Source organism: Hemiscyllium ocellatum, chromosome 4, assembly GCF_020745735.1.
Source record: "Hemiscyllium ocellatum isolate sHemOce1 chromosome 4, sHemOce1.pat.X.cur, whole genome shotgun sequence".
NCBI classification, from domain to species: domain Eukaryota; kingdom Metazoa; phylum Chordata; class Chondrichthyes; order Orectolobiformes; family Hemiscylliidae; genus Hemiscyllium; species Hemiscyllium ocellatum.
The window spans coordinates 51,291,322-51,316,378 of record NC_083404.1 but is presented as its reverse complement, the minus strand read 5'-3'; the positions used below and the strand labels follow the sequence as shown (position 1 = coordinate 51,316,378).

Below are 25,057 nucleotides of genomic sequence, written 5' to 3'. Positions count from 1 at the left end.
CTGAAATCCAGTACTGCAAGAGCCGAAATTACAATTACAATTACATATTGGGCAGACTGAAGCCATTGTCTTCGGTGCACATTCTGATCCCAACTTTCGATCTACTGACTCCATCTCTCTCCCTTGCAGGCTAAACCAGACTCTTGCAAATCATGTTTAACCCAAGATAAGCTTGCAACTATATGTTCATGCAACAACTAAAACCCATCCAATGCCACCTCTGTAAAGTCACTGGACTTCAGCCCTGACTCAGCTTATTTGTTGTTAAAACTGTTATTTATGGTTTAGTACTTCAACCACGAATAATTGTGCAAAGATGATCTGCATTAAACAGAAGGCTTAAATCTAAATACATGGAATTATTTTCTACAGCTAGGCTCAAGTAACAGGCAAATGCAAAACAAGAAAGCACAGCTTCATAATTGCCACCTATTCATATTTATTTAGTATAGAAACTGGGGAGTAATGTGTAAAATTGTAAATTTCAATTGAATCTGCAAGATCAATTACTCTGATCAATTATTATCAGAGTATAATTAATGTAGTCTGAGTTTTGCTTTTTGTACATTCAGATGAATGGCTGTCTTAATAGCTTAGTGCTGAATCTGCATGTGTCAACTTTTAACTTTCGATTGCTTTGTTGAATTAACTTTACATATTTACATAAAATTATTTTTGTCCAAGAGAACAGTGAATGGCACCAGCTAAGCAACTCAGGGTTAGGGAATGTAACAAAATATAAATAGGATGTACAGCAGTCAATTACCTGCAGATAAGATTGTCAGACCAGTATTGACTTTACCTTGTCCAGTCATTGTGTGTGGCTGGATGTTGTGAATTAAATTCATGCCAGTAGCAAATGCTTGCATTTCCTATATACACAATAAATTATTTTATGGTATCTAATCTTCCACTCATCTGCTTCTGGTATGCGTTGATCATAGACACCCACACAAAATGTATCAAGATAAGTGCAGGTCTTTCATTCAGCAGGATGTTAGATAATGGTGGCTTTCCTCACATATTGTTCAAATCCAGAGAATGCAAGTCTTTTGATTTTATACTTGATAGCATTCACCACATGTGACAACTCAAAAAGATAGCTTACCACCACCTTCTTCTCAAAGGTAATTAGGGATGAGCAATATATGCTCACCTTGCAGTGGTACTCAAATCAAAAAGCAAACTCATTCTTTTTAAGTTGTGCCTTTACACAAGGACTTTTTCCATAACATATGTTGTTTTCTGACATCATGAAATTTTACTTGTTACTTTCAATGGAGCAGTGGTTAAAGGAATAATTTTATCATGTCAGGGATCCAGGATTGGAAATCAATTCAAGCAAGCAATTTGTACCATCGAATTCTGATAATTAACATGTCAGTGTTTCATTTCCTATAAGGGAATAATAATGTCTGTTTGACATGTCATTTACTTACTGAAGTTCTCATGAAGCAAATGGATCCTGTGCTAACAAAAACATCTCTTGCAAAGAGGAGAACTTTCCAAAAACTATTTTAACCCTTGGGATGTGTATCACTATTGCTGAACCTCAAGGAAGTGACAAGTCACAGTACAAAATTGAACTAAAAGTGTTGTTTTTGTTGAAAAGAATTGTCATCCTTGCATGACAAATTCTGCATACACTGTATCCGTGTAAACAAGTCATGTATACCTAATTACATACAAACTATATACAATGATAATCAAATTTGCATTAAATATGAAATCACAAACTGTTTTCCCAACAGAAAAAGAAAATTAAGTTGCTGGATGGCAGTTACTTTATCCTTGTATTTTTGGGGCAAAGCAAGGAATAAGCTTGACTTTCAATCATAATAGAAAATTAACACTTCTTAAGAATTAATTAAAAAACAGACTATTAATTCTCAATAAATATTAATCAGCTATTACTTATGATATATGGCCCTTGTCAAACTATACTCTAAATGCACGCTGTCACCAGGACAAGTGAAGGCCTTTTTAAGTTTCCAAATGGAGCGGCGCCCTCAATGTACTTTGGAAGTACCCAATTGACGTAACTTAAGGATTGAATGCCTAAAGTCTGTGACTGCCTCAATCTGGAAAACTGATACCAAATTTCAGGAACTGAAAACAAAAAAAAATGTTGGAAATCACAACGGGGTCAGGCAGCATCCGTGGAGAGAGAGAACAAGCTAACTTTTCGAATCTAGATAACTCTTCAATCAGATACCAAATTTCAGCAGGTCTGTCAGCATCTGTGGAGAGAGAAACAGTTAATTTTGCAAGTCCGATATGATTCGGAGCTGAAGAAGAGCGTCTGGGGAAATCTTATCTGAGTTCAAATATTATTTCTCTCTTCTCATAGAACATAGAACATAGAAGGATACAGCGCAGTACAGGCCCTTCGGCCCTCGATGTTGCGCCGACCGAATCCTACCTAACCTATACTAGCTCAATAACTTCCAAATGCCTATCCAATGCCCGCTTAAATGACCATATGCTGCCAGACCTGCCTGAGCTTCTCCAGCACTTTTTGTTTTATTTCAGATGTACAGTATCTGCATTATTTCATTATTTTCTTACTAATCAGGTTTAAAGCTTCCAATTACAATAATGCTGTTAGTATATCATCCCCAAGTAACATTCCACATCTCTCATTTCAGTGATGAAGACACAACCATGTGACTACAGGGCAAGAAATGTTCCTAGCACTGACAGATTTGATAGTGAAGTTCGTTTAGTCTGACACATATTATCCCGGATCAAAAATACAATATGCTGAACAGGATCAAACAGCATGAAAGCTGATGCTAAATTATCTGGGGAAAAGTGGTTGGTAGATACCAGAATTGAGTTGAGGAAGAACTTCTTCACCCAAAGGGTTGTGAATCTGTGGAATTCCCTGCCCATGTTTTTTAAGGCAAAGATAGATGTTAAGGAATAAAGGGTTATGGTGAGCCGATGTGTGTGGAGCTGAGTCCAGGAAGAGATCAGCGACTGAATGGTGGTGCAAGCTCTTTGGGCCTCAAAGAGACACAAGGGAACACTGCACTGGCAACGAGTGCACCTCGCAGTGTGGGTTAAACAGCTGCTGTTACAGATCTGCAGGGCGCACCTCCGATCCTGAGGGGGGAGGGGGTCGCGCACCAAGACTTGGACAGTGGTGTGCGCGCCAACCTGGGGCTTAGGGGAGCACGCACTACAGTTGTCAGAACGCGTGCGGGTCTGAATGTCAGACCTCGGAGTGTGGATGGATGTAATAGACGGAGAAAGGGGTGGGACTGATAGAGAGGCTATGTGCATGCACAAGAGAGGGAAGTTATTGAGTGCTCAGAGATTAACCTGACCACTGAGAGAGCAGGAACAAGTGGGCAGAAACACATCTAGAAATCAGATGTACAGAAGTGACGAAGGGAGAGCACTGTGACAGCGATGCAGAGTGACCACGAATAAACTGGCCAGAAAGTTGCGATTGGGACACAAACTGTCGAAATCATTACAGCGACGCAGTGACAGAGAGCAACAAGCAACTTCCCAGTGATCAGAGCTAGCATCCCAGACTCGGGTGTACGGAAATCTTTCAGCAGTGAGTATGTGACACTCTAAACAGATGCTGTCCTTGCCTTCAATTGTTTTAGGATTAGTTTAAATTACGGTAGTAACAAAACCTGGACATTAAAATACCCACTGCTTTCTCTGTTTCCAGTAATCCTGGGCTATACCATTGATTAGAGTAAATGCCATTCAACTTTTAATTAATATACTTTTGCTAACACAACATATTTCAGATTCTGTATTTTCTGACATCACTTTTGCTTCAAGTACAGTAGTTTTTTTCCCTTACAGTAGGATGCCTGTACAAATACGTTTCTGCCAACGTTTTCACATCTGTTCATCTGCTAGACGGAGTCAATCTCTTACCTGCTACATAAACAAAATCCCGAATTTGGATTGACCCTTTTTAAAGTAGTGTTTTTTTAAAAGTGCTACAGTTCGGAAATGCGATTTTGTTAATGGATGCGTTTAGTTACCATATAGCACATTTACTCTTTCTGTGCCTGCATGCTGCTTAAGAATTATTTCGTTATCCGTGATATTTTGCGATCAGCGTAGCGCAAAATTGAAGAGCGTTGCTTTGGGGTTATTTTGTACGTAGACTTTTACTCTGGGTGTGCATTGAGGGGACGGGTTATTTCCTAGGATATATTTGTGAAACACAGACGTGTGGGTGACCTGAACTAAGTTTTTGAGTCAAGTTGTGGCATGCATAGATAAAGAGAATGGGGTATATGTGTGCATTGATTTTCAGAAGGTTTCTCATAAGGTGCCACATGAAAGACTTGTTGCAAACATTATGCGCAAGTTTAACAGAACGTAACCCCGTTAGTGGGAAAGATAATAGGTAATTGGTGTGTTTCAGATGGCAGGATGCTGGATCCTAGGGACCTATGTTGAGACCTCATTGACTTTCCATTCTAAATGATTTTAGCCCAACACAAGTGGAATTATTTCCAAGCTTAATGATAATCAAGTGAGGTAGCATTGTGAAGTGTGAGGAAGTATACAGAGGAATATTAGCACATGGTATTTCCAGTTTGTTACAGAAAATGTGAAGTATTTTGGAAGTAAAGAATGAAACTTGTAGCTATAAGATTATTAATTAAATGTACAGTCAGAGAAATGTATCAATTGGATGTACATGCAATGAAAGCAAATAGATTCTGGGTTTTGCATATTTCATGCAGAAGCTTCAAACTGAGTTTTTTGAAGAAGTAACAAAGAGGGTTGATGAAGGCAGAGCAGTAGATGTGATCTACATGGACATCAGTAAGGCGTTTGACAAGGTTCCCCATGGGAGACTGATTAGCGAGGTTAGATCTCATGGGATACAGGGTAGATGGGTCTGTTTTCCGTTCACGTAGATCTAGCCATTTGTATACAGAACTGGCTCAAATGTAGAAGTCAGAGGGTGGTAGTGGAAGGTTGTTTTTCAGACTGGAGGCCTGTGACCAGTGGAGTGCCACAAGGATCGGTGCTGGGCCCTCTACTTTTTGTCATTTACATAAATGATTTGGATGCAAGCATAAGAGGTACAGTTAGTAAGTTTGCAGGTGACACCAAAATTGGAGGTGTAGTTGATTGCAAAGAAGGTTTCCTCAAATTACAGTAGGATCTGGACCAGATGGGCCAATGGGCATTAATTCAGATAAATACGAGTTGCTGCATTTTGGGAAAGCAAATTTTAGCAGGACTTATACACTTAATGGTAAGGTTCTAGGGAGTGTTGCTGAACAAAGAGACCTTGGAGTGCAGGTTCATAGCTCCTTGAAAGTAGAGCCACAGGTAGATAGGATAATGAAGAAGGCATTTGATATGCTTTCCTTTATTGGTCAGAGTATTGAGTACAGGAGTTGGGAGGTCATGTTGCGGATGTAGAGGACATTGGTTAAGCCACTGTTGGAATATTGTGTGCAATTCTGGTCTTCCTATCAGAAAGATGTTGTGAAACTTGAAAGTGTTCAGAAAAGATTTACAAGGATGTTGCCAGGCTTGGAGGATCAGAGCTACAGGGAGAGGCTGAACAGGCTGGGGCTGTTTTCCCTGGAGCATTGGAGGCTGAGGGGTGACCTTATAGAGGTTTACAAAATTATGAAGGGCATGGATAGGATAAATAGACAAAGTCTTTTCCCTGGGGTCAGGGAGTCCAGAACTAGAGGGCATAGGTTCGGGTGAGAGGGGAAAGTTATAAAAGAGACTTAAGGGGCAACATTTTCATGCAGAGGGAGGTACGTGTATGGAATGAGCTGCCAGAGGATGTGTTGGAGGCTGGTACAATTGCAACATTTAAAAGGCATTTGGATGGGTATATGAATAGGAAGGGTTCGAAGGAATATGGGCCGGGCGCTGGCAGGTGGGACTAGATTGGGTTGGGATATCTGGTCGGCATGGACCGGTTGGACCGAAGGGTCTGTTTCTATGTTATACATCTCCATGACTCTATGACTCTAAATGTTGTTATGGTATAATCACTGTACTGATAATCCAGAACCCAGGCTAAAGCTCTGGGAACTTGGGTTCACGTCTAATCACGGCAGATGGTTACATTTGAGTTCATAAATACATCTGGTTAATTAAAAATCTGGATTAATAGGCATCGTGAAATCATTGGTAGAAACATCCATGGCCCACTAATGTCCTTGGGGGAAAGAACATCTGTCATCCTCAACTGTTTTGGTGAGACACACTGCAAATAGGCAAAGTCTTTTCCCTGGGGTGGGGAGTCCAGAACTAGAAGGCACAGGTTTAAGGTGAGAGGGGAAAGATATAAAAAGGATCTAAGGGGCAACTTTATTCATGCAGAGGGTGATGTGTGTATGGAATGAGCTGCCAGAGGAAGTGGTGGAGGTTGGTACAATTGCAGCATTTAAAAGGTACCTGGATGGGTATATGAATAGAAAGGGTTTAGAGGGATATGGGCCAAGTGCTGGCAAATGGGACTAGATTATGTTAGGATATTTAGTTGGCATGGATGAATTGGACCGAAGGGTCTGTTTTCCATTCTGTACAACTTTATGATTCTGTGAGTCTATCTAACTATATATATTCAGCTATACCTAACTGTTACATAGTATGAGGAAAGTAATGAAATTGAATGGGTCAGTTGATACCAACCAAGACACTGGAAATGGCAATTACAAGAAACACTGAAGGTTCTGGACATTCCAAAGATTATGGGCCTTGACAACATTCTGGTGATAGTGCTAAAGACATGTCCTCTAGAATGAGCTGTTCCAGTACATCTACGACACTGACATCTACCCAGCAATGCAGAAAATTAGGTATGTTGTTCAATATAAAGCAAGATAAATCCAAATAGGCCAATTACTCCTCAATCTGTCTACACCTAAGCATCAGTAAAATGATGGAAGGGATCATGGACAGAACTTCAAGCAATTCTTATTCAACAATAATTTCCTCACTGATGTGTAGTTTGGGTCCTGGCAGGGCCACACAATTCCACACATTAAGGGGATGTACTGTTATAACATCACTGGACCAGCAATGCCAAACACCAAGCTAATGTTTTGGGAACAAGGGTTTGAACTCTACCACGGTCAGTGAAATTTGAATTCAATGTCTGGAATTAAAAGCTAATCTAAAGGTGACCATCAGACCACCATCAGCTGTGTAAAACCTGATCTGTTTCACTAATATTATCTAGGGAAGGAAATGTGCCATATTTGCCTAGTCTGGCCGACATATGATTCCAGACCTTCAATGTGGTCAACTCTTAACTGCCATCTAGGCAATTAGGGATGGTCAATGAGCACTAGCCTAGTCAATGACGCCTAAATCCCATGAATGAATAAAAATATAGCTTTGGTCCAACTATGGAGGAAAGAGGTGAACTCAAGGGAAAATAAGGATCACTGCCATTGATATTTGACCAAATGTGATATCATGAAGCCTCCCAAACTAGAAGTAATGGATTTCAGGGGAAGGAGTCGTTCCTTGCACAGAGAAAGATGGCTGCAGTCGTTGGAGGTCAGTAGTTCCTCAGGACAATGTCTAAGACCCAACTATTTTCAGCTGTTTCATCAATGACTGAACTTCCATCATAAGGTCAGACTCAGTGAACAATGTTTAGCACTATTCATAACTCCACAGATATGGAAACAGTCAACGTTCACATGTAGCAATTCAGGACAATTGTCAAGCCTGGGCTGAAATGGCAAGTAACATTTATGCTTCATAGGTTCTGGGCAATAACCATCTCAAATGTGAACTCTGCATTTTTTCCCACAGATGCTAACAGACCTGATGAGTTTCACTAGTAATTTCTGTTTTTGTTTCATCACTTAATACTGATTCTCTCACTATTGGCATCCTGGGGTTTACTATTGACCAGAAACCATGGCTACAGGAGCAGAACAAATACTAGGAATCATTTCAGTGTGTCCCATCTGCAAAGCATTGCATCAAGGCATCAAGGGACCTTCATTAGCATCCTCCAAACCATGACACCTATCACCTAAATGGCAAGGGTGGCAGGTGTATAGAAGCACCATCACCTGCATATTCTCCACCAAGCCACTGCAATCCCAACTTGGTAATATCTGAACATTGTTCATTGTTACTGAGTCAAGATCCTGGAACACTCTCCTTAACAGTAATGTGGATATTCATACACTCCAATTAAGGACAAAAGGGTAACTAGGGAGAGATTAGGGCCCCTCAAAGATCAGCAAGGTGGCCTTTGTGTGGAGCAGCAGAAAATGGGGACATACTAAATGAGTATTCTGCATCAGTATTTACTGTGGAAAGGGCATGGAAGATATAGAATGTAGGGAAATAGATGGTAACATCTTGAAAAATGTCCATGCTACAGATGAGGAAGTGCTGAATGTCTTGAAACACATAAAAGTGAACAAATCCCCAGGACCTGATCAGGTGTACCCTAGACCTCTATGGGAAGCTGGGGAAGTGATTGCTGGGCCTCTTGCTGAGATAGCTGTATCATTGATAGTCACAGGTGAGGTGCAGGAAGACTGAAGGTTGGCTAATGTGGTGCCACTGTTTAAGAAAGGTGGTAAGGACAAGCCAGGGAACTATAAACCAGTGAGATCGACATCGGTGGTGGGCAAGTTGTTGGAGGGAATCCTGAGGGACAGGATGTACATGTATTTGGAAAGGCAAGGACTGATTAAGGACAGTCAACATGGCTTTATGCATGGGAAATCATGTCTCACAAACTTGATTGAAGAAGTAACAAAGAGAATTGATGAGGACAGAGCGGTAGACGTGATCTATATGGACTTCAGTAAGGCATTCGACAAGGTTCCCCATGGGAGACTGGTTAGCAAGGTTAGATCTCACGGAATACAGGGAGAACTAGTCACTTGGATACAGAACTGGCTCAAAAGTAGAAGACAGAGGGTGGTGGTGGAGGGTTGTTTTTCAGACTGGAGGCCTGTGACCAGTGGACTGCCACAAGGATCGGTGCTGGGTCCACTGTTTTCCGTCATTTATATAAATGATTTGGATGTGAACGTAAGAGGTATAGTTAGTAAGTTTGCAGATTAAAATTGGAGGTGTCGTGGACAATAAAGAATGTTACCTCAGATCTTGATTAGATGAGCTAATGGGCTGAGAAGTGGCAGATGGAGTTTAATTCGGATAAATGTGAGGTGCTGCATTTTAAGGAAGCAAATCTTAGCAGGACATATACACTTAATGGTAAGGTCCTAGGGAGTGTTGCTGAACAAAGAGACCTTGGAGTGCAGGTTCATAGCTCCTTGAAAGTGGAGTCGCAGGTAGATAGGATAGTGAAGAAGACATTTGGTTTGCTTTCCTTTATTGGTTAAGAGTATTGAGTACAGGAGTTGGGAGGTCATGTTGTGGCTGTACAGGACATTGGCTAGAGCACTGTTGGAGTATTATGTGCAATTCTGGACTCCTTCCTATCAGAAAGATGTTGTGAAACTTGAAAGTGTTCAGAAAAGATTTACAAGGATGTTGCTATGGTTGGAAGATTTGAACTATAGGGAGAGGCTGAACAGGCTGGGGCTGTTTTCCCTGGAGCATCGGAGGCTGAGGTGTGACCATATAGAGGCTTACAAAATTATGAAGGGCATGGATAGATTAAATAGACAAAATCTTTTCCCGGGAGTGGGTGAGTCCTGAACTAGAGGGCATAGGTTTAGGGTGAGAGGGGAAAGATATAAAAGAGACCTAAGGGGCAACATTTTCTATGTGTATAGAATGAGCTTGCAGAGGAAGTGGTGGAAGCTGGTATAATTGCAATATTTAAAAGGCATTTGGATGGGTATATGAATAGGAAGGGTTTGGAGGGATTTGGGCCGGGTGCTAGCAGGTGGGACTAGATTGAGTTGGGATATCTGGTCGGCATGGACGGATGGACTGAAGGGTCTGTTTCCGTGCTGTACATCTCTATGACTCGAATAGCTCTCGAAAGCAACTCACAATCAGCATCTCTGGGGCAATAAGGATGACAATAAATGCCAGCCTAGCAGTCATGAATAGATCTAAAACTGATGTTGGTTTTGTTCAAGACATTATCTGGACCAGTACTGGAGTCTGGAATGTAGTTCAGTACCCCTTTCCAAGAATAATGTTAGAGTTATGGCAAGGGAATGAAGTGGGAAGAACAGATGAAAAATATCTGCTCCACTTTTTCTGAGAGAAGCGAAGGCTAAGTGGAAGTTGGTTGTTTTTGGAATTGTGGAATGTTCCTTTGCGATGGTAAGTAATAAAATACTTTTTCCACTGATGGACAGGTGGCAACAAAACAAATGTAGAGTGATAATTATTGCAAAAAGAATAAAGGGAGAGATATGGGCATATTCTCTTCAGGAGGGGTTGTTATGTACAGAATGCTTCATCATATAGGAAAACGATGTCATCTTTTCAAAGAAAATTGGGTAAATTGGGTATGAAGACAATATAAGGATATAAGAAAATAGGATTGGACTCAATAGACAATAGGTGCAGGAGACAGCCATTTGGTCCTTTGAGCCAGCACCACCATTCACTATGATCATGGCTGATCATCCACAATCAGTATCCTGTTCCTGCCTTATCCCCATAACCCTTAATTTCACTATCTCGACCAGCTCTATCCATCTCTTTCTTGAGAGTATCCAGAGACTTGGCCTCCACTGCCTTCTGGGGCAGAGCATTCCATATATCCATTACTCACTGGGTGAAGACGGTTTTCCTCAACTCTGTTCTACCCCTTATTTTTAAACTGTGTCCTCTGGTTTTGGACTCACCCATCAACTGAAACATGCTTCCTGACTCCAGAGTGTCCAATCCATTAATAATCTTATACATCTCAATCAGATCCCCTGCCATCCTTCTAAACTCAAATGTATACAAGCGCAGTCACTCTAATCTTTCGACATATGATAGTCCCGCTCTCTAGGAATTGACCTCGTGAACCAACGCTGCACTCCCTCAATAGCCAGAATGTCCTTCCTCAAATTTGGAGACCAAAACTGCACACAATACTCTCGGTACGGTCTCATCAGGGCTCTGTACAGCTGGAGAAGGACCTCTTTGCTCCTATACTCAATTACTCTTGTTATGAAGGCCAGCATACCAGTAGCTTTCTTCACTGCCTGATGAACCTGCATGCTTGCTTTCATTGACTGATGTACAAGAACACCTAGTTTTCGTTGAACTTCCTCTTTACCTAACTTGACTCCATTTAGATAGTAATCTGCCTTCCGTTCTTGCCACCAAAGTGGATAACCACGCATGTATCCACATTAAACTGCATCTGCCATGCATCCGTCCACTCACCTGACCTGTCCAAGTCACCCTGTATTCTCATAACATCCTCCTCACATTTCACTCTGCCACCCAGCTTTGTGTCATCAGCAAATTTGCTAATATTACTTAAAAGTAATACCTTCATCTATATCATTGATGTATATTGTAAACAGCTACAGTCCCAGCACCGAACCCACTGGTCACCGCCTGCCATCCTGAAAAGGACCCGTTTATCACTACTCTGCTTCCTGTCAGTCAGCCAATTTTCAGTCCAAGTCAGTACCTTGCCCCGAATACCATGTGCCCTAAATTTGCTCACTAAGCTCCTATGTGGATCCTTAACAAAGGCTTTCTGAAAGTCCAGATACACTACATCCACTGGCTCTCCCTTGTCCATCTTCATAGTAGCATCCTCAAAAATTCCAGGTTTGTCAAGCACAATTTCCCTTTCATAAATTCATGCTGACTCTGACCTATCCTGTTATTGCTATCCACATGAGTGATAATTTCATTTTTTATAATTGTCTCCAGCATCTGTCCCACCACTGACATCAGGCTAACACAACTTTAATTCTCTGTTTTCTCTCTCCCTCCTTTCTTGAAAAGTGGGACAACATTAGCCACCCTCCAATCTACAGGAACTAATCCAGAATCAATAGAACATTGAAAAATGATTACCAATGCATCCATGATTTCTAGAGCCACGTCCTTAAGACTCAATGGAGTACAGGTTAATCCAGACCAGGGGAGATCCTTACATCAGACCTGAGATCACATCTACATTGTCTTTGCCAACACAGACAGTCCACAAGTTTCAAGCCCCTAACTTCAACCGTCGTGTACGCTCTCAGAGTTGGATTGGGTGATGTCGATCTGCCGAGTGCCAGGGGCATTGGTTCCAAGAAAATATTCCTCCTTCTCATCCTGGCTTCTTAGAAAGATTCCTGCTGTCCTCAACCCTGCCTCTAACATCCTGCAAAGCTTGGCAGCGAATTTACGCCCAGAAAGATCCACAAGCAGCATTTTAAAACCATATCATCTGTTTTTCATGTTGCTGGATGAGGGATAAATGCTGTTGTTTGAATCATGCAAAGGGATCATTAATATTCACCTAAGAAGGTAGGTGGGGCTTTGATTTAACAGCTGATCTGACCCCACCTCTGACAATACAAACTCCAGTACTGCACTGGAGTGTCAACCTATATTTTACTACTCAGGTCAGTGGAGTGGGACTTAAACCCGCAACCTTCTGATTCAGCTATGAAATTGTTATCATGATTGACAAGATCATAGTGCAGGCAACTGTATGAAGTGCTGTAATTTCTAAAATTCATTTGCCCACTTATCTGCAAAGCAATTGTTTTTGCATTAATTTAACATAAACTATTGCCACAAACATTCATTGTATTCAGTACTTATTTTAGTATAAGGGCATATGTATACAATGTGTTAATGTTTAAAAAAGGGATGAATGGAAGGTTGCTTTTTTTGGTCCTGTCAACCTGCTCCCATTGCTAGGTTGATGAATTGCTGTACAACCTTTTTCTTTCAATCTCTGGTGTCTGTGTGCCAAAATCAGCTTACTAGTTGCAATGTGACTGTTTTGCCCTGAAGAGAATTAGGGTACTTTGTTCCTTAAAACCTCAATGAAAATAACCAGCTGCTTGGAACTTTGAAATGAAAGCTGCATGAAATCTTTTTCAGTCTTTTCTTCATCAGTCTTAACAGGCTGTTGAATGTTATTTTTTTTTAAGAATCCATGTTAAATAATTTAGCAAGCAATGTTTAGCGGTACAAGACTACCATTTCCACAGCCCATACATGAAGAAAGAATGGATGGAAAATCATAGCTTGTTTGGCCTCCATGTCACCAGCTTAACATCTGATCTGACCTCACCTCTGACAGCACAAACTCCAGTACTGCACTGGAGTGTCAACCTATATTTTACTACTCAGGTCAGTGGAGTGGGACTTAAACCCTCAACCTTCTGATTCAGCTATGAAATTGTTATCATGATTGACAAGATCATAGTACAGGCAACTGTATGAAGTGCTGCTGTACCATGTCACCAGCTTAAACTCTATCCAAGAGCAAAAATACAATAAAATTGCTAATATATTGGTTATTGCATGAATTCCAGATACAATGTAGGAGATAGTAATTTACAATAGAAAGTAAGTGTGGAAAATTTGAAAAAGAATAAGTTGAAACTGGGCTCTATCAGACAATATTGCAATTTTGACCAAAACATAAGGTCTGAGGATTGTTAGAAATGTGGCAGGTGGCTGATGAACTACAGTTTGATACATTTTCTATTTCTTTTCAGAACTTGACTATTGCTCAATACAATGTAATATGACTTAGTCTGGACACAAAAAAGTAGTACTTATCCAGGAATTTGTGTTTTTTGTATAAAAATATTGAACTCCATTGCTTTATCCGGGTTCAGGTTGGGGTGACTGCATGTTTGTGATCAGGCTTTTAAAGCATTTCACCCGTGGTTGGGTGGTGAGAATGTGAAAGGAAAGAACGGTTCAAATCTGTTTTCCAAACATGAGAGCTGCCAGTGAGGGTAAGTGATTGTCTAGAGATTAATCATGGATTTTACATTGTGATCAATACCTTCTGTGAGACTATTTCAACGGAGTGTAGTGAGGAGAATAGGTAAAATGTTGAACCCCCCCATTTTAGGCACATGATTTGGAAGGATGCACTAATGAACTGATAGACACAATTTGTTGAGGTATTTTGAACATGCTGAAGATGATGATCAATGTACCATCAACAGTTGCACGAGTGGTATCTTTGGTTTTTCTTTGGTATAAAATGGTGAGGTGGTCACCATAATGTAATTGTGTCCTTGAAAATGTAAATTATTAGTCTTGTGTGACTAATGTATATGGGACCAGCTTTTCAGTCTGGAATCTTTGATGTTGCAGTTGATGAGTTTATTAATCTGTTGGATCACAAGGAGAAATTTTCTAGATTATTAGGGTTGTTGGAATTAACATGTTTTGCACAACTCAATTAGTTGGTTGCTGTCTTTGTTAATACTGGGCCAATACATAGACATATGCAACAATTTCTTGTGCTTTTTCCTATATCTATGTGGCCTATGTGTGTATGGTCTAACATGTCTTGAGGTGGAGCTTGCAGAATTACAACATGTTTTGCCTTTGAATATCACAGTCTTAGAGACTCTTAGTTCACCTCTGAATGAATAAAACAAACATACGAGCCTTGGAACTTGTTGGTTGGGTTCAGGCCACCCACTAATGGTGATCTACTTGAACTGTTGCAGCTGGTCATCATCCCATGTACTTTATTAAATCTGGTCCATCTGTTTTGTGACTGGGGGGATTGATATTGCATCCTAGAATCTGTGGTGTTGCAATTGATAGGTTTGTTAACCTGTTGCATCATAATAATATGTAGATCTTTGCATATTAAAAGACCAATAATGGCTAATGTCAATGCATGGATCTGTTATAAGCATTTAGCTTACCTAATGCCGCATGCTGAGTACAGCCTGTATAAGATGTACAAACAGTTGAATTTGCATTTGCGTCAATGTCGATTTTGGTATATTGTGCATTTTGTCCATTCCTTTTGGAGTATATCACTTGCTTAGACGTAAAGGCTTCAGCTTTACTGAAGCTATCCATGTGGTGTGTCAAGTTTACCACTATACTCTGATGGGTATCTGAAAGCTGTAATATTGCAGTAGCCTCTTGGACTTCATTGAAATGCTTGCATGCCATGATGGAACTTTGGAATCTTCTTTGGTATTGTTCATGGTTGGTTTTCTAAACATGCTCCTGTGGAGCCTTGTGTTATATTTTGGGTGCCTGTCAGTAATTGAACATCTAATTCCAATGTGCTATTATAGAACATAGCTTTGTAAATGTCTCAAGATTCCAGACACTGGCTTGGAGGATGGAACATGCCACATTCAGTGTAAGATTTGGATGCTCCTCTAAATCTTTTGATGTAGTTCCAGAGTTAAGCACTTGTACACAATGCTGGCCTGCTACAATAGATTATTCCAGGTGATTCAATAATCCATTGCTTAGGTTTGTCCAGAAGTGATTTTCAGGAATGTATAAGAGTGGTGGATGCACTGACCAGTCCCAGAAGCATTTCAGCTAGGTTAACTTTGGTGAAATCACTTTCCACAACTTTACTTTGATATCTGAGTATAAATTGGGCAATCATTTCAGCTGGCTGTTTGGTTGTATGATATGAACTCAAGTCTGTGAATCCTGAACTTGACTCCACTTTTAAGTTGATTTTCTAAAACCAGAAAGTAATTGTCAAGATCCTTTCAGATAGCATCAGAAATTCATTAAGTTTTGAATCTTCTTAGCCCTTCAGAGCCAGAGTGAGACGGTTTTCTGCATTTTGTTCTTTGTCAATTATCTGCTAATCCTTAAAGTAAAGGTTGATATTTAAAAAAAAGGAATAATCGAAGTTCTAAATGAATGTCAAAGGTGTGGTCATCCATAATGAAGTGTTTCCCTTCCATTTCTCTTTGCAGGTCCTTGCTTTCCTTTTCCAAGTAGAGTGCAGTGCACTGTGTGGTGATTTCCTTTTATTGGCCTGGCTTGTTTTCCTTTCACTTTTCCTATTATGCTTCTTTTATCTTTTGCTTTTCCCTGTCGCTACATTTTAAAAGCAACAATCTGAGCCTCCGCACAATGTTGGCATCAAAATGGAAATCGTGAGTAAGTCACATGTTGCCTTTTTGGAACTTTTGCAAATTTTTTTTAAGGATCAAAATCATGGGACTAACATCTTAGCGTGCAGGACTCAACCAACAAGAGGTGCACTTTTTTCCAAAATTCTGCTTGTGTTCTGTGTACGCTAATGAAGAGGAGTCACCCTGTGTTATCTTAAGGATCTTGGTGGTCCAGAGAAAAGTCTATTTGGGAATTTATTGGTAAAAGGGAGCACTAAAGAATCAGACCATTGGAGAGATTGGAAAAGCCTGATCTTCAGTAAAGGCAAGGTATTTACAATTGTAGATGCTGAGAACAAGGTTGCTGTACTCCAACTCGATTGTTTTTCTTAACTCCACTCCTGAACTCAGACAAATTGATGGATCATGGGATCATACAATACAAAAGAGACTCTTCAACTTCTCTTAGTCATAGAATCATAGAGATGTACAGCTCGGAAACAGACCCTTCATCCAAACCGTCCATGCCGACCAGATATCCCAACCTAACCTAGTCCCACCTGCTAGCACCCAGCCCATATCCCTCCAAAGCCTTCCTATTCATATACCCATCCAAATGCCTCTTAAATGTTGCAATTGTACTAGTCTCCACCACTTCTGCTGGCAGCTCATTCCATACACGTACCAGCCTCTGTGTGAAAAAGTTGCCCCTTAGGTCTCTTTTATATCTTTCCCCTCTAGTTCTGGACTCCCCATCCCAAGGAAAAGACTTTGTCTATTTATCCTATCCATGCTCCTCATGATTTTATGAACCTCTGTAAGGTCACCCATCAGCCTCCGATGCTCCAGGGAAAACAACTTCAGCCTGTTCAGCCTTTCCCTATAGCTCAAATCCTCCAAGCCTGGCAACATCCTTGTAAAGCTTTTCTGAATCCTTTCGAGTTTCACAACATCTTTCTGATAGGAAGGAGACCAGAATTGCATGCAATATTCCAAGTGGCCTAATCAATGTCCTGTACAGCTGCAACATGACCTTCTAACTCCTCTTATTCCTGATGAAGGGCTTATGCTCGAAACGTCGAATTCTCTATTCCTGAGATGCTGCCTAACCTGCTGTGCTTTGACCAGCAACACATTTGCAGCTTCTAACTCCTGTACTCAATACTCTGACCAATAAAGGAAAGCATACCAAACACCTTCTTCACTATCCTATCTACCTGCGACTCCACTTTCAAGGAGCTATGAACCAAGGTCTCTTTGTTCAGCAACACTCCCTAGGACCTTACCATTAAATGTATAAGTCCTGCTCAGATTTGCTTTCCCAAAATGCAACACCTTGCATTTATCTGAATTAAGCTCCGTCTGCCACTCCTCAGCCCATTGGCCCATTTGATCAAGATCCCATTGTAATCTGAGGTAACCTTCTTCACTGTTCACTACGCCTCAAATTTTGGGGTCACCTGCAAACTTACTAACTATACCTCTTATGTTCACATCCAAGACATTCATATAAATGACGAAAAGTAGTGGACCCAGCACCGAACCTTGTGGAACACCACTGGTCACAGGCCTCCAGTCTGAAAAACAACCTTCCAACACACCCTCTGTCTTCTACCTTTGAGCCAGTTTTGTATCCAAATGGCTAGTTCTCCCTGTATCCCATGAGATCTAACCTTACTAATCAGTCTCGCATGGGGAACTTTGTCAAATGCCTTACTGAAGTCCATATAGATCATATCTACCACTCTGCTCTCATCAATCCTCTTTGTTACTTCTTCAAAAAACCCAATCAAGTTTGTGAGACATGATTTCCTACGCACAAAGCCATGTTGACTATACCTAATCAGTCCTTGCCTTTCCAAATGCTTGTACATCCAGTCCCTCAGGATTCTCTCCAACAACCTGCCCACCACCGATGTCAGGCTCACCGGTCTGTAATTCTCTGGCTTTTCCTTACCACCTTTCTTAAATAGTGGCACCACATTAGCCAACCTCCAGTCTTCCGGCACCTCACCTGTGACTATCAATAATGCAAATACCTCAGCAAGGGGCCCAGCAATCACTTCTCTAGCTTCTCACAGATTTCTAGGGTACAACTGATCAGATCCTGGGGCTTTATCCACTTTTATGTGTTTCAATAGACAATAGACAATAGGTGCAGGAGTAGGTCATTCGGCCCTTCAAGCCATCAGCACCATTCATTATGATCGTGGCTGGCCATCCACAATCAGTATCCTGTTCCTGTCTTATTCCCATTACCCTTGATTCCACTATCTTTAAGAGCTCTATCCATCTCTTTCTTGAAAGTATCCAGAGACCTGGCCTCCACAGCCTTCTGGGGCAGAGCATTCCATATATCCGCCACTCTCTGGGTGAAGACGTTTCTCTTCAACTCTGTCCTAAATGGCCTACCCCTTGTTTCTAAACTGTGTCCTCTGGTTCTGAGCTCACCCATCAGTGAAAACATGTTTCCTGTCTCCAGAGTGTTCAATCCTTTAATAATATTAAGCGTCTCAATCAGATCCCCTCTCATCCTTCTAAACTCAAGTGTTTACAAGCCCAGTCACTCCAATCTTTCAGGATATGATAGTCCCGCCATTCCAGGAATTGACCTTGTGAACCAATGCTGCACTCCCTCAATAGCCAGAATGTCCTTCCTCAAATTTGGAGACCAAAACTGCACACAATAATTCAGGTCTCACCAGGGCTCTGTACAGCTGGAGAAGGACCTCTTTTCTCTTATATTCAATTTCTCTTGTTATGAAGGCCAGCATGGCATTAGCTTTCTTCACTGCCTGCTGTACCTGCATGCTTGCTTTCATTGACTGATGTACAAGAACACCTAGATCTCGTTAAACTTCCTCTTTACATAACTTGACTCCATTTAGGTAGTAATCTGCCTTTCTGTTCTTGCCACCAAAGTGGATAACCACACATTTATCCACATTAAACATGCATCCGTCCACTCACCTTGCCTGTCCAAGTCACCCTGTATTCTCATAACATCCTCCTCACATTTTACCCTGCCACCCAGCTTTGTGTCATCAGCAAATTTGCTAATATTACTTTCAATACCTTCATCTATATCATTAATGTAAGTGTAAACAGCTGCAGTCCCAGCACCGAACCTTGTGGTACGCTACTGGTCACCGCCTGCCATTCTGAAAAGGACCCGTTTATCACTACTCTGCTTCCTGTCAGTCAGCCAATTTTCAATCCAAGTCAGTACTTTGCCTCAATACCCTGTGCCCTAATTTTGCTCACTAATCTTCTATGTGGGACATTATCAAAGGCTTTCTGAAAGTCCAAGTACAGTGCATCCATTGGCTTTCTCTTGTCCATCTTCATAGTTACATCTTCAAAAGATTCTAGAAGATTAGTCAAGCACGATTTCCCCTTCATAAAACCACGCTGACGCTGGCCTATCCGGTTACTGCTATCTAAATGAGTTGTAATTTCATCTTTTATAATTGATTCCAGCATCTTTCCCACCACTGACGTCAGGCTAACCGGTCCATAATTCCCTGTTTTCTCTCTCCCTCCTTTCTTGAAAAGTATAACAACATTAGCCACCCTGCAATCCACTGGAACTGATCCTGAATCTATAGAACATTGGAAAATGATTGCCCATGCGTCCATGATTTCTAGAGCCCCCTTCTTAAGTACACTGGGATGCAGACCATCAGGTCCCAGTGACTTATCAGCCTTCAGACCTAACAGTTATTCCAACACCATTTCCTGCCTAACATAAATTCCCTTCAGTTCATCCATTACCCTAGATCCTTCAGCAACTGTTATATCTGGGAGATTGCTTCTGTCTTCCCCAGTGAAGACAGTTCCAAAGTACCTATTCAATTCTTCTGCCATTTCCTTGTTCCCCATAACAAATTCACCAGTTTCTGTCTTCAAGGGCCCAAGTTTAGTCTTAACCATTTTTTTTCTTTTCACATACCTAAAAAAGCTTTACTATCTCCTTTAGGTTTTTGGCCAGTTTGCCTTCATGTGTTGTTTTTTTTTCCACGTATTGCGTTTGTAGTTATCCTCTGTTGCTCTTTAAAAGTTTCCCAGTCCTCTGGCTTCCCGCCCATCTTTGCTATGTTATTCAATACACTCAGCATCTCCTTCTCGGTAATTTGGACATTTTTCCAAGATGTCACTATTTCCCCACATTCTATATCTTCCATGAACTTGTCCACAGTAAGCACTGATGCAAAATACTCGTTTGGCATCTTCCCCGTCTCCTGCAGTTCCACACAAAGGTCGCCTTACTGATCTTTGAGGGGACCTATTCTCTCCCTAGTTACCCTTTTATCCTTAATGTATTTGTAAAAACCTTTTGGATTCTCCTTAACCCTACTTGCCAAAGCTATCTCATGTCCCCATTTTGCCCTCCTGATTTCCCTCTTCAGTATACTCCTAGTGCCTTTAAACTATTCTAAGGATCCATTGACCTCCTTCTACCTATTGCATTTCCAACACCCGTCCCCCAAGTCCCTCCTCCCTACCTTTTATCTTAGCCTGCTGGACACACTTTCCTCATTCCTGAAGAAGGGCTCATGCCCGAAACGTCGATTCTCCTGCTCTTTGGATGCTGCCTGACCTGCTGCACTTTTCCAGCAACACATTTTCAGCTACAACACTAAATATTTACAAGGTATGAGACACAGACTTAGCTGTATAATCTGTGTTCTGTGCTAACTGAAGTTAGAGTTCATGACATGTTCCTAGCTGATTGACTGAAGCCCCTACGCTTAATCCATTAAACACAAGGAGAGAGAAGTAGACATAAGGGACCTGATTTAATGTATCCCAGAATGTTGAGGGAAGTAAGGGAGGAAATTGCAAGGCCCCAAGCAGAAATATTCCCATAATCTATAACTACAGGTGAGGTGCCCGATGACTGGAGGGTAGCTAATGTTGTGCATTTGTTTAAGAAAGGTTCTAAGGAGAAACCGGGGAACTATGGACCTGTGAGTCTGACTACGGTTGTGGGTAAATTATTGTAAAATGACTTTAAAAGAAAGGATTTATAGACATTGAGAGGCAAAAATAGTTTTGGATAATCAGTATGGTTTTGTGCGAGGAAAATCGTGTCTCACAAACTTGATTGAGTTTTTTGAGGAGGTTACCAAAAAGATTGATGAGGGCAGAGGAGTAGACATTTACTTAGACTTAGTAAAGCCTTTGACAAGGTTCAGTATGGTAGACTAATTAATAAAACTAGCTCACATGGGATTCAGGGTGAGCTTTCCAATTGGATACCTAATTGGCTTAATGGCAGGAGACAGAGAGTGGAGGCGGAGGGTTGCTTTTCAGACTGAAGGCCTGTCACCAGCGGTGTTCCTCAGGGACTGGTTCTGGGTCCTCTTTTGTTTGTCATTATATAAACGATTTGGATGAGAATATGGAAGTTTCCGTCACATATAGACAGGGTGGTTAAAAGGACATTTAGCATGCTTGCCTTCATTGCTCAGTCTTTTGAGTATAAGAGTTGGAAGTCATGTTGAGGTTGTACAGGACATTAGTGAGGCCTCTTCTGGAATACTCAGTCCAATTCTTGCTGCTCAATTGTAGGAAGGATATCATTAAGGTGGAGAGGGTTCAGAAGGGATTTGTCAGGATGTTGCTGGGTTTTGAAGAATTGAGTTATAAAGAAAAGCTGGATAGGCTGGGACTTTTTTCACTGGAGTGTAGGGAGTTGAGAGGTGATCTTCTCAGGCTCATAAAATCATGAGGGGTAGAGATAGGGTTAATGGTCAGTGTCTTTTCCCTAGGATGGGGATTTCAAGACTAGGGGACATATTCTTAAGGTGAGAGGAGAGAGATTTAAAAAAGACATGGAGTGTCGTTTGTGTGTGGTATGAACTTCCTGAAGAAGTGGTGGATACAGGCACAGTTACAATGTTTAAAAGACACTGGGATAAGGACATGAATAGGAAAGGTTTGCAGGGATATGTGTCAGGAGCAGGCAGGTGGGACGAGTTTAATTTGGAATTGTGCTTGGCATGGATGGGTTGGACCAAAGGGTTTGTTTCCATGCTGTGAGTCTGCATGACCCTATAACATGGTACCTTTATTTTGGAACATCACAGTAACTTTCTTCAAGGTATGATCCTGTCTGTCCAAAATCTATGTGATAATACAACACTTGCAGTGGCAGTGCAAACCAGTCCTTAATACTTAATACCTCATGGAGTGAATTAACTTGGTTGAAAACTGGCAGCTCTGCTGCTGGGCGCCTCAGCAAGAGACTAGAATGTATTATTGATTCAGAGTTTTGATTGAAGATTATTGCAAATGCTTCAGCCTTGTCTTTTTCACTAATTTGCAGTGCTTCCCCTCTTGTCATTTGTTCAGTTATCCATGAGGGTTCATGCCTAGTGCTTTGATCTGATTCATTGGTTCTGGGATTACTTAGCCCTGGCCACCTGTTTAGTTAGGGTGAGCTGCTAGTGTTGGTCATACCTCCATGAGCTGATCAGGTTTCATGATGGGGTCCAAAACTAGCTCTCTGACTCACTGGAATAATTCATACAAGTTAGTAACTCAGAAAAGAGATTTATTTGAATTTTTTGAATAAATTCCAAGATGAGCAATACTGGTCCAGTCTGAAGACAATATCTGCAGGGAATGTGACTTTCTGCTTTTGGTTGTGACTTTTTTCAGAGACGTTTATATTATTGCTTACAATGCCAAAGGAAGCAATGGCTGCCTTAGCTGTAATGTGTCAGGTGGCTGGAAAATCCCTTTGATTAATCATCATACCACTAAGCATGCCTGGGTTTTAAAGTATCAATTTAATAACACATATAACTTTAATGGGATTAAATCATTGTCTGTTCATGAAATACCTTTCCACTGCTACTAAGCATGGTGGCTAAGTGGTTAGCACTGCTGCCTCACAGCACCAAGGACACAGGTTCAGTTCCACCTTCAGGTACTTCTGTGTGGCGGTTGCATGTCTCTTCCAGGTGCTCCAGTTTCCTCCCACAATCCAAAGATATGCAGGTTAGTTGAATTGGTCATGCTAAATTGCCCCATAGTGTCCAGGCTTGTGTAGGTTAGGTGCATTAGCCATGAGAACTGCAAGGTTATAGGGACAGGGTAGGGAAATGGGTCTGGGTGGGATGGTCTTTGGAGGGTCAGTTAGGCTGAATGGCCTATTCCCATGCTGTAGGGATTCTATTCAATTAATTAATTGATTAATACCCCTGAAATGATATTCTGCCACTGACTCACATTCAGTTAACTTAAACAAGATAAACAGAGCTAAGAGAATATAAAGGGAATATAGTGCAGGAAAATATTTGGCCAAGACACAGTGCAATCGAAAGCATGTTGAGATAAATTAGGGTCAGTAACATTGGAGACAGTGATAAGAATGGGACAAAATCTGAATTGAACAAGACAGCACAATTATACCAGGTCTTGGAACATCTTTTGGACCTTAACAGTGGTTATCAGTGATGGAACAATTCCAGAGAATCAAAGAATTCTTACTTCTTATGGTATTTGTGTGGTGATTTCTGTCCCCTTTTCCACGGTGAAAGAATGTTATACTACAAATATACAGGTATTGTGTAATCAATAATTCAAGCCATAAAGAATATCACAGTTGGGAAAATATTCTGAGAGCTCTCTGATCAATTACACTTGGTCTAACTGGAATTGAGGTTGACTGTAGCTGAAAGCCTTCACATTAGTCAAATTTAATACTTCTTAGATTATGGCTACTGCTTCACAAGGCTCTAAATTCCTTTGATTAAATACTTTTCTTTTACTTCAACTGAAGGATAATTGATCTCGATTAAACTAATAATTTAGTAGCCAAAAGGAACACTTCTTGGTTAAATGTTATTTGAGCCTGAAGTTCACATATCAGGAAAAGCTAAAGTACATTTTGGAATACACATCATCAACATATGCAAACATTTAGACATCCAGATCAGTTGTGATACAGATGAGTATAGGTAAAAATCACAGTGCATTGTATTATATATGTTTGTTTATATAAATGTATATAAATTAATTTTGTATCATAGCTTGTGGTCAATATTCGCACAGACAAGATTTTTCAATATGCATTTGTGAGGCACCATGAATATTTTCCAATATTAAAGAGGCATAAGTAAATGCAAACTGTTGAAACATTTCAATAAAGATCATAATAATCAGAAAGTATAATGCAGAACTCAGTGGGCTGAATGGCTGTTTTCAGCCTGTAATGCTTATATGACTGTAAAGTTTCTGAACTCATTTAGAGGATCAGTCGTGATATTATTTAATGGTGGAAGCCTCGAGGAACCAAACAACCTAATTCTTCTCCTGTTTCTCATGACCTAACAACAATGTGATTCGGAGTTTTCTTGATAATGGGGTCCCCTCAGCAGTCAGATTTACAAATTGTACTTTGCACTGTAACATACTGTCAGTAAAATATTTGTTTTCTTTTGCTCTTTAGGTACAATGAAGTCATGCATTTTACAAGCTGTAGTGATCTATTTGTCATCTCATTTATTTAGTGAAGCTGTGCAGGATGAAAACGTAAGAGCAGGTAAGAATTCTACATTACATATGTTGTCAGTATCAGACCTCAGTTAGAACTTGCCCTTTACCCTTGACTGTAATTAAAAGGTAGCTTGTTTGAGGATTCCGAAATTATGCCAAGATTATTTTGAAATACATATCTAAACCATATCACAATATTGGAGAAATTAAAGAAAAAGGTGGTACTTTTCAGCCTTGTTTTATGTATTTCCATTTTTTTAATGGATAATAATGTACCTCTAACCTATGACTTGACGAAGAATGAACGTAGAGATAGATCAATATTTTCTGTAAACCGTTTAGCTTCCTGGTCTGAATATAAGTACAGAGGTAATCATTTTATAAGTGCCTTTTTAACTTGTTCTTCAAATGTGAGTGATTGACACTGGCAGTGCTGCAGTTATAATCCAGCCCAGTTGCACCAGGAAGCTGCTGGTTGCCTTCATTCTTGAATTGTTGCAGTCCTTTTGTTGATGTAGCTTTCATAATGGTGGTGAAAATGAAATTCCAGGGTCTTGGTCCGACAGCATGAAGAAAAAGTGATAACTCAA

At 40.7% G+C, this 25,057-nt stretch overlaps 1 protein-coding gene across 2 annotated transcripts in view; it reads left to right on the top strand.

The window, feature by feature from the left end:
* Positions 1–3,279: 3,279 nt before the first annotated feature.
* Positions 3,280–25,057, top strand: part of LOC132815374 (collagen alpha-1(XXI) chain-like) — a 59,020-nt gene continuing 37,242 nt past the window's right edge. The window contains exons 1-2 of one of the 2 annotated variants that reach the window (XM_060824257.1): positions 3,280–3,571; positions 24,421–24,513. In XM_060824257.1, the coding sequence (XP_060680240.1) occupies positions 24,426–24,513 (88 nt within the window). In that variant the 5' untranslated portion in view covers positions 3,280–3,571; positions 24,421–24,425. Of the gene's footprint in view, positions 3,576–24,420; positions 24,514–25,057 lie in introns of both variants that reach the window. The other variant, XM_060824258.1, reaches the window with a different exon arrangement.